A 9,893-nucleotide genomic window follows, 5' to 3' on the forward strand; every position below is an offset into this window, starting at 1 on the left:
GTCGGGGAAAGAAAGCAAGGACTGCCTTGTTGCACAGTGGAGGCCCTGAGTGTTAGGTTGTGGGGCTGGCAGAATCTCACAGCCAGAAAAGGACAGGTCCCGGCCCAGGACTGAGGTGTCCTGAAACTGGTGTCTAGTGCCTCTGTGGTCACCTGGGCTGGGGTGGGGTCGGGGGCAGAAAGGAAATCCATCACCATCATCACCACCACCATCCTCATGTGTTGACTTCTCTACTGGGCTATGTATGTGTCAGTGTGGAAACATGCTGTAATCCCCCACACACACCTAAAGAAACATAAAAACCACGAAATATTCTTAACCCGCATCTCCCTAAATCTCTTACCCAGATATAGCAAAAAAAACTCCTTAGGAATCTGTGCTCATCCCCCACAGCCCGCTGCCCATCCCCTGCCCCTGTCCCCCCCACCCCCCACCCCCACACCAGCCCCACCACACACCCCCGTCCCCTGGTTGCTCCCATTCTCTCCTGTGTGCCTCCTCAAGGCCAGGCAGTCTCAGCCCTACTTGGCCTAGCTCAGCAGAATCATTCGTTCATTCTCCCAGAAGTCTCCTCCAGGCCTCCAGTTCCTGCTTTTTGGTGAGGCGGGCAGCCCCATCATCTCCTTCCCTCAGGAGCTCAGGAAGCCTTGGGCCTTTGAGTTTCATGCTCTATGTTGGTGACTATAAATTAACACAAATGTCCAGTTGCCTTCGTCAGCCGTCCATCTGAAATCTAACAGACCCTTCACCATAACACATGCAGACAAGACTTTTCTTTGGCCTGGGTCCCTCTGCCTCTGTACAGCCTCTCAGCATTCCCACTCGGGACAAATTCCTCGGCAGCTCCAGTCCTTTCCCCACACCCTGCACTTAAGACTCAGCAGCGAGTCTCCCGAGCCTCACAGTTCTACCTCTGCACCCTGCTGAGCTCCATGTCCCTTCTTTCCCACTGTCAGGTCCAACCGACTTCCACCAGGCTTGTTGCCTGTCCCGCTGCGGCTTCTTCTGCTGTGCCCGCTGAGTGCCAGGCTGGTCCAGGCAGCAGGCAGGAGTGGGAACCCTCGGCTTGGCATCCCTCCAATGGCTGCTTCCCAGGGGCCCCCTTTGACCTCCTCCTCCCCAGCTCAGCTGTGTCCACTCAGGTCACTTGCTGCCTAGGCAGAGCAGGCTCCTTCCACAGGCAGGATTCCAGGCTTCTCTGCTCCCGTCCCCTGAGAGTGTCCCAGCTTTCCTTCTGCCCTTCCATGCCTCCACACTCAGGCACCACGCCCTCCTCCTGGGCCCCTAGCTCTGCATAGCTATCTCTTCCTCAGACACATTCTAGGTTTTTTTCTGATCTGTTTGGTTTTCTGACTGGGGACGGGGGTCGGCATTTAACTCCTTGAGAGCGTGGGGCTCACGCACCACTCTGGTTTGTGCATTGATGGAGCCTCAGCTCCCGGAGCAACAGAGCACAGAGCAGCCACCCACCCACGGGTGCCTGAGGAGTGAGGTGGGGCGGGCATATCCTCTGAGGTGCTGGGATGGCCCAGCTGCACAGATGAGCACGCACTGTCCCAGCCATGTCCTGAGCTGAGTCACAGGGAGGAGAAAGAGGAACTTTGGTCCCCAGTGACCCTCAACATGTCTCGTTCAATCAACTCTTCAAAACGCCGTGGTTGGGATCATCTTGAAAGTTACATAAAGAGTAGTTGAGAGAGTGCATGGGCGCGGCCCTCTTGCATGGAGAAGGGAGGGCACGCCCTTGTGTGCTATTCAGAAGGAAGGGCCCAGGGTCTTTGTTTTGGTTTGGTTTGGTTTTGGTTTTTCAAGATAGGGTTTCTCTGTGTGTAGCCTTAGCTGTCTTGGACTCACTTTGTAGACCAGGCTGGCCTTGAACTCACAGAGATCCGCCTGCTTCTGCCTCCCCAAGTGCTAGGACTAAAGATGTGCACCACTGCACCGGGATAGATCCCTGTGTCTTAAGCTACCCCAAAGAAGGTCCAGCTAGGTTAAGGTAGTTTTCCCAGGCATAGGACTGGGAAGGCTCAGGTATTGCTAGAGACAGGCTATCCAGGCCTTTGACCTCACCCTGCAAAGTTTCTGCCCAGCCCCACAGGTTGGCCCATGGGTGAACCTCTCAAGAAAGCATCCAGGGAGCGGGCACTAGTGGCAGAGGCACTCAGAGCCAACACCTCGCAGCTGCCTCACCCACTTCTACTGGCATTTCAGCTCTGGCATCCAGCAAGGGGTCAAGCTACAAACTCAAGACTTCCTGACAGTATGCCAAAACTGAATGTGGGAGAGACCTAGGAGGGGCCTGCTTCTCAAGGCTGGACCAGAGCCCCAAACGGGCCTTGGCTTCCATGCAGGGTCACCCTACCCTGAAAGATGGAAGACTCTCTCAGGGCACAAGCTGAGGGTCCTAGGAAAGAGACTGGATATGCCCAGTCTCTGTAAAGCCCAGGCTGGTCGGCATAGGGAGGGAAGGTGCCACTGAGGGCCCAGGGCCTCATCTGGCATTTCCTTTTATCTCTTCCTCATACGTCCTCAGTGGGGTGGCAAGCAAGCCAGAGGTGTAGTGTCCTTGTCTTGTCTGACTGCAGAGAAGGGGTCCCACTGTGTCACTAATCCACAAAAGGCTAAGTAAGAGGAACATCCCAAAGGCCAAAGTCTAGTTCTAATAGAAGGGACAGGACACCAGATGGGCACAGTTCTCTGCACCATCCAATTAGAAGCCTGCGTTTCTCTGAGCAAAGGGCTGTGTTTACATCTCTTCTTACCTCAGCCTGATAGCACCCAGGTGTGCACACGCATATGCATCATCGTGCACACACACTATCCTGCACTCACCCCACATTGTGTGATGAGGACAAGTCAGTTACACTCTGCACCCCAGTCACGTCAGCAAATAATGGGGACAATAGTGTGACTTTATTCACAGAGGCTTGAGTATTTTAAAAAGTCACAAGCCCCTGTTGTGTGTTGTTTGTTTGAATCCTTATCTTTATAAGCTGTACTGTATAATATATAAATACATCTATCCCTGGGTTTCAGCTTTTAAAAATCTTAAATATGGATGAAGCAAACATTTTGACCACATCCTCGCCTTCCCCAGTGGTGACCGGGATGGGCAGGCGCTCTCTTCCGAGACTGTTCTGGAGACATGCTTGTCGATGGGCTCTTGAGGCACGTGCAGACTTTTGTGCAGTTGTGTGATAAGGCTTCTCATGGCAGCAGATATCACAGAGGTTTCCGCCTCAGTTCTGCGTCGCTTTAGTTAACTGTCCCTGTCAACAGGGGCAATGGTTTCCAGTAAAGCTGTTAGAACCCGCCCTGCAAGAACAGCCCAGGGCTCGCAGCTCCTGCACTGTGGTGCCGTTTCTGTAGGACGGGCTGGTCCACGAGTTGCTTTTTATGCTGGTTCAACACATTGCAGCCCCAGCTTTTTATGTTCAATCCTTGTCTACTGATGGTTTCTCCACAGTGTGGCTCTCCCAGAGTGCCTTGGTGTCACCTATGAGACGGTGTTTGACGGAGGGACAGACAACAGATATATGTTTGATTCCTAGTGTCGCAAGGTCAGGCCAACTATGTGACCAGAGTCTGTAGGTCACCAGGTCTCAGCCTCTGGGTCGCAACCCCGTTCAGGTGTGTCAAACGACCCTTTCACAGAGGTCAAATATTAGATATCTTGTGTATCAGATATTTACATTATGATTTATAACAGTAGAAAAACTACAGTTATGAAGTAACAATGAAATAATTTTATGGTTGGGGGTGACCACAACATTAGGAACTGGGTTTTTTTAAATATTTATTTATTTATTTATGCATTTTATGGACATGAGTGCTCTGTCTTCATGAATACCGGAAGAGGGCATCAGATCTCATTACAGATGGTTGTGAGCCACCATGTGGTTGTTGGGAATTGAACTCAGAACCTCTGGAAGAGCAGACAGTGCTCTTAACTGCTAAGCCCCCAAAGAACTGTTTTAAAGGGTCAAAGAGTTAGGGAGGTCAAGAGCCGATGGTGTAGATGCAGCCCTACTGAGTGGGGCACTAGAACAGAGGCCTGCAGCTCCTCTGTCCTGTACAGGTCCCTCCTACTCCCCCTGCAAGCCTGCTCTACCCCAGTTCCAATAGACCAGGGACTAGGCAAGTGGCCATCAGCAAGCCACCTTCTTCTCTAAGACCCCTGACCTCGCAGACTAAACAGTGACACTGCCCACCCGCCAGGGCACACAGGGACAGTGAGCTGCCATATTAGCATATGCAAGGACGGTTCATACATTCAACCTGCATTACTCCTGCTCTCGTCCTGCACTGGCTCTGACCCACCCCACCCACTCCTGTGTTCAGCTCGCCTCTAACCCAACCAAGGGTTACACTTCCAGGTGTCAGGGGCTGAGCTTGGTCTCCAACTAGCTTGTTAACTAAAAAGGAGATGGTTCGCTGACAGCTCAGAATGTTGCAGCACTTTCCACCACCTGGGGAGATGCTAGCCAGTTACTTCCCCCTTGTAATGTAGGCTTTATAATGTGACTGTGTGTGTGTGTGTGTGTGTGTGTGTGTGTGTGTGTGTGTGTGTGTTGGGGGTGGGTTTGAGACAGGGTTTCTCTGTGTAGCCTTGGCTGTCCTGGACTCGCTTTGTAGACCAGACTGGCCTCGAACTCACAGCGATCCACCTGCCTCTGCCTCCCAAATGCTGGGATTACAGGCGTGCACCACCACTTCCAGGCCCTATAATGGGATCTTTAAAAATTTATTTTACATGTGTGTGTGTGTGTACGTGCAGAGTAGAGGGCAATTCTAGAAGTCAGTTCTCTGTACTTCGAGGGTTCTAGGGAAGAAACTCCAGGCTAGTAACAAGTACCCTCACTGGCCGAGCTGTCGCACTGGCCCGATGATGGAAGTCGGATGCTGTTTGTTGTCCTCGTTAAACTGTCAGCTCTTCCCTGGAACATAGTAGGTGCTCATTAAATATGAGTGAACGCAAATAAGCAAAAAGCTCACAGGTAGCTCTCAGGAATGAGGCTGCAGTGGTGGGTGGTAACCCCTGGGGCAGGCTCCACACCCCCATCCCCACACCCCACACCACTAACACCATGCAGAAGAGCACCCAGAAGCCAAGGGCAGAGGCAGCAGTTGTGTACTCTTCGCTACCTGTCCTGGGAGGCCACTGAGTGGGTGCTCCTGGGGGTGGGGGGGGAAGGGCACCCCTAGACCTGATCAGGCCCAAGCCTTCTAGGTTGAAAGGTTCGGTTTCATGAGCTCACCCAGGGGTGACTGGGCTCTGGGAAAGCAACCAAGTGCTGCTGATTGATAACCAGCTCAGCGATTTATTAACTCGTGCTTGGCAGCGGAGCCTGCTGAACAGCCCGCAGCGTTTGGGCCGCCCCTCCTCCGCTCGCCTGTGCTCTTTGCAGAGGACCTGTCACTTAGGAAGCCAAATCTATTCCGAGGAGTAGAATGGAGTAAAATGATAGTGGAAAGTAATGACAGCCGATGCTGCTGTACACTGCTGTACTGTGCTGTACACTACTGTACGGTGCTGTACAGTGCTGTATGGTGCTGTATGCTGCCGTATGCTGCTGTTAGGTCAGGAGCAGTAGGGCTGAGGTCATGTGGCTAAGTTAGCTCCTGAAACATGAAGCAACCCTCAGCCTTCCAGCTCCAGCCTGTGTGTCAGTGCATTCCCCACCCCACCCCCTGATCTGCTGAGCTCAGGGGCCCGATCCACGCACACAGGGCCCCCTCAACTTTGCCACAGCTCCCCTCAGAATCTCTCCTCCTCCCCGATGTGAAGTGTGAGCCACGTGAGCCTCAATAGCAGCGTCTGCCTATTCCTTCAAGGATGCCGCCGCCACAGATGCTGCCGCAAAACCCCAGCAGCAGCCACCGTTCGTTAGGCGACGGCTGTGCGCCAGGTGTCTTGCGCACAGTCTCACAACAGCCTCTTGAGGCGATCACGCTCATCTCCTTTCACAGCCTGAAATTCACGGGCCAGGAAAGGACCTTGCTCACCTCCCCCAACTGAGCGAGTGGCAGGACAGAGTCTCGGCGTCAGGCGGCATTCGAGACTGAGCTCAGAGTCACCCTTCTTGGGCACCACAGGCTGGACTTACTCCTTGCTGATGTCTTTGGTCCCTGTGTTTATGGCATTAGCATGAAGGGCAGGGATTTCCCCCCAGGGTTCCCTGTGGGCTACTTTTTTTTTTTTTTAAGATTTAATTATTTATTATGTATACAGCATTCTGCCTGCAGCCCAGAAGAGATGATTGTGAGCCACCATGTGGTTGCTGGGAATTGAACTCATGACCTTTGGAAGAGCAGCCAGTGCTCTTAACCTCTGAGCCATCTCTCCAGCCCCCTACTTTTTTTTTTTTTAAGATTTTTATTTATTATGTACACAGTGTTCTGCCCGCATGTGCACCTGCCCACCAGAATAGGGCACCAGATCACATCATAGATGGTTGTGAGCCAGCATGTGGTTGCTGGGAATTGAACTCAGGACCTCTGGGAGAGCAGATGGTACTCTTAACCTCTGAGCCATCTCTCTAGCCCTTCTGTGGGCTACATCAGAAACAACCCCAAGAGGTCTGAGTCCTGGGAGTGGAAATGGTGAAGGACAAGGATTGGGCCCTTTGTCACCTTCCGTCTCTCAAGGCACTCCCAGCGCACTTCATTTTTCTTTATTCACGACAGGTCCCCCCAGGTCCCCAGGGCCTCCTGAGGCCTGCCCAGTCTAGCCAATGCCCACACCTCTTTCACACCCCAGGTAAAGCATCACCCCTCCTAGGACACCTTCTCCTTGAACAATCAAGAGCTTCCCTGCCACGGCGCTAATTACAGCACAGACCCAGCTTTCAAATAATTACCTCAAAGTTCTCTTTCACCCCATTAAGCAGTGAGCTCAGCTAAATGTGTCTCTCATTGTCCCCGGCATCGTCCCAAAGCATTTATGTTACGTGTGACGGTGTGGGAGGAACCCAGGGACACAAGCCTTCCACATACAAGTCATGGGTGAGCTAGACACGGACCACAGTGAATCTAAAGAAATCTCGATCTGCGTGGATCCGTGGCTCTTCCCCAAACCTCCATCTGTGTGGATCCATGGCTCTTCCCAAATCTCCATCTGCGTGGATCCGTGGCCCTTCCCGTTTTAGACACTTTCCTTTTTAGAGACTTTTCGGCCTCAGTCCTCCAAAAGATGCCCCGACCTGCCTTATTTCATATGTTGCTCACAAAGGATTTCTGCTGCCGAGATTGAGCCCAGCTGACAGCTGTGAGAGAGAGGCCGGTGCTTCTGTGGACAGTGGGAAGGGCTGGCAGGAACGGTTGGGGGCCCAGGGGAGCTGTGACTAAGGAATCTGTGCAGAATCATCTGATAGGCCCAGAAGGTTCCCCTGGGAGAGCAGGAAGCCCGTTAATCCGGGGTGCTGCAGGGAGCAACAGAACGGGTAGGTGGGAGATGCCGGAGCCAGCCTGCTCAAACCCAGGGTTCGCTATTTCCCCATGTGAGTTAAATTTAGGTAAATAGTTAACATCTCCGCCTCTCTGGCCTCGGTTTCCTCTGACTGAGAGCAATTCTCCCGGAAGGAGCTGATGTCTGTAAAACATATAAGGAGCCCCCGATTGCCCGAAGCGTGCATTTACCCTCAGACAGGGAGCATGAAGGCTGTCTCAACTAAGCTCCCTGCCTCAGGAAGCCCTCCCTAGCTGCTGCCACACCTACACAGGCCGGGGGCTCCTCGTTAACCCCCAGCACTGCCACTAACACACCCCCTGCCTCCTCAGCCTTAGCTTCTGAGGGCAGAGAGCCTGCCTTCCTGCTGTGTTTCTGCCTGGAACAAAGTCAGTTCCAGTGAGTAGGGGCAGAGGTAATTAGGGGGGAAGGTGCTGGGGAAAGTCCAAGCCCTGGACTGTAGCAGCAGGGTCACCGAACAGCCAGGCGACAATACCAGCAGCTTAGCCCCCTTAGTGTCCCACGGACTGAATATATGGCTTCTCCCTTGCTCCTCTCTTGCAGTTCCTGGCATTTGACACCCAGTTGCTGATGGGTAACCGCCGACACTCGCTGAGCCCCGAGGAGTATATTTTTGGAGCCCTCAACATCTACTTAGACATCATCTACATCTTCACCTTCTTCTTGCAGCTTTTTGGCACCAACCGGGAATGAGGCCCCCTCCCCCCCCCACTCCCTCCTCCTTCCTCCAGAGAATGTCCCTTCCCTGTCCTGTGACCCTCTCTGTGCTCCTGCAAGACCACACATAAACTTGCTGCAGCCAGCCCTCCCCTTGCCCTCTGCAGCCTGTACATACATAATGCCATTTCCCGGGGCCCTGCAGATCTGAGGCCATGGCATCCCCTACGGTGCCCCTGGCACCCACCCAATAGCATCTTCCAAAACCTTCCAAACGGGCTGGTCAAGGCTGAGTGCACCTTTTGCCTTTGCAGGCCCAAGGATTGAGGAGGTGGGAGGGAGATCCCGAGAAACCTGCCTGAGACCGTGGCCCCCGCTCAGTCATTAGGGTGCCCCTTTCTCTTCCAGGTCAAGCAACCATGCCTTTGTAAGAGAAAAGGGTGGAGGGGACTTGGCTGGACCGTGAGGACAGGGCGCTGTCAGGTGGGGTGAAGTTGTCCTGGGCTGTCCCTCTCTCAGCTGTAGGACCGGTTGCTTTTTCTAGGACCTGGGCAGGCAATATAAAAGGAGCGGGAAGCCATTGCTTCCATTACGTGCCTCAGTTTCCCCGCCTGGGTCATGTGGAGCATAGGATGGTGGGGGAAGCAGGGGAAATGTGATAGGGGTGGGCCTGTTCTGAACTCCCAGGCTGGGGAACTCTAGGGAGCCAGCTGCAAGGACTGAACTAGCGCCAGTCCATCAGACTGCACCTCCTGGCAAGGCACATGTGACTGCAGGGCCGAGACCCCATCTTTCTTTTCACCTTCCACTGGCCTGAGGGGGAAGTGAGGTGGGGGGGGGGATCTGGTGGGAGGAGCCCTTACCCTGGGCTCTCCTTTAGTCAGGTCTCCTGAGGCCCTAGGAATGGAGGCACCCATGTCCCTTCCCCCAGCTGGCCGGGCCACTCAGCCCCGAGGCCCTAGGCCCTTGCCCCCCTATCCCTACATCTCTGTAATTTAGAAGCTATCCAGCCAATGGTCACAGCCAGGGCCGGTCCCTTGAGCCTGCCCTATGTGATGAGGCCAGCGCTCCTTATCAGCCTCCCGGGGCGACTGAGATCTCTCTCAGACAGAGTGTGCAAAGCCAGGCACCCTGCCCTGGCTGAGTGCCCGCTGGAGTTGGGAACAGGGGGCCACACCTGGGGCAGCATGTGGCCCACACATGCACATGGCCGGCTTAAGGCCAGTGGAAAGTTACTGGGTGAAGGCTAGGAGGCTCTGAATGGATGTAGGGGGCCCTGTTTGCCCCCCAGGAAAAGGGGGCTACGTAGCCAGCCTATCCGTCCCTGCCTCCGCCCCTCTCTGCCCTTCCCACTTCCAGCCTTCAAGAAACATTACAGAAGCATTTGAAGTTTGGTTCTATCTTGGCTATCTGAGGAGGAGGGACCGAGGGGCTGGAGGGAGGGTGGTCTGTGAAGGGCGGGTGGGGTGGGGGCTGTAAACGAGCCCATTGTTGCTTGCAGTCCAGGATGCTCCTGCCACGGTGATCCGCACGTCCCCATTGCAGAGGCAAAGCCAGGCTGCCCAGAAAGGCTTGGTGATCAAGCCATAGTCATCTGATGAACCTGGGGGCATCAGCCCACGGCTGTGTCTGAGCTGAACTTGGGTGCCCCGTAGGTGTGAGTTGTCAAACTCTGACATCTCTGGGGATTTGTGGTCCCCTCTTGTCACCCAGCCTGGCATCCTGAGATACTGGCTGAGGTTTTCACTCCCTGGAAGTCAGCTGGGAG

General features: G+C 54.1%; 1 protein-coding gene across 2 annotated transcripts in view; it reads left to right on the forward strand.

Moving 5' to 3' along the window:
• Positions 1–9,519, forward strand: part of FAIM2 (Fas apoptotic inhibitory molecule 2) — a 30,155-nt gene extending 20,636 nt beyond the window's left edge. For both annotated transcript variants that reach the window (XM_084751172.1, XM_084751173.1), the window contains one exon: positions 8,012–9,519. In XM_084751172.1, the coding sequence (XP_084607298.1) occupies positions 8,012–8,161 (150 nt within the window). In that variant the 3' untranslated portion in view covers positions 8,162–9,519. The remainder of the gene's footprint in view (positions 1–8,011) is intronic.
• Positions 9,520–9,893: the final 374 nt, after the last annotated feature.

This window comes from Acomys minous (assembly GCF_964271855.1).
Source record: "Acomys minous genome assembly, chromosome: 12".
NCBI classification, from domain to species: Eukaryota; Metazoa; Chordata; class Mammalia; order Rodentia; family Muridae; genus Acomys; species Acomys minous.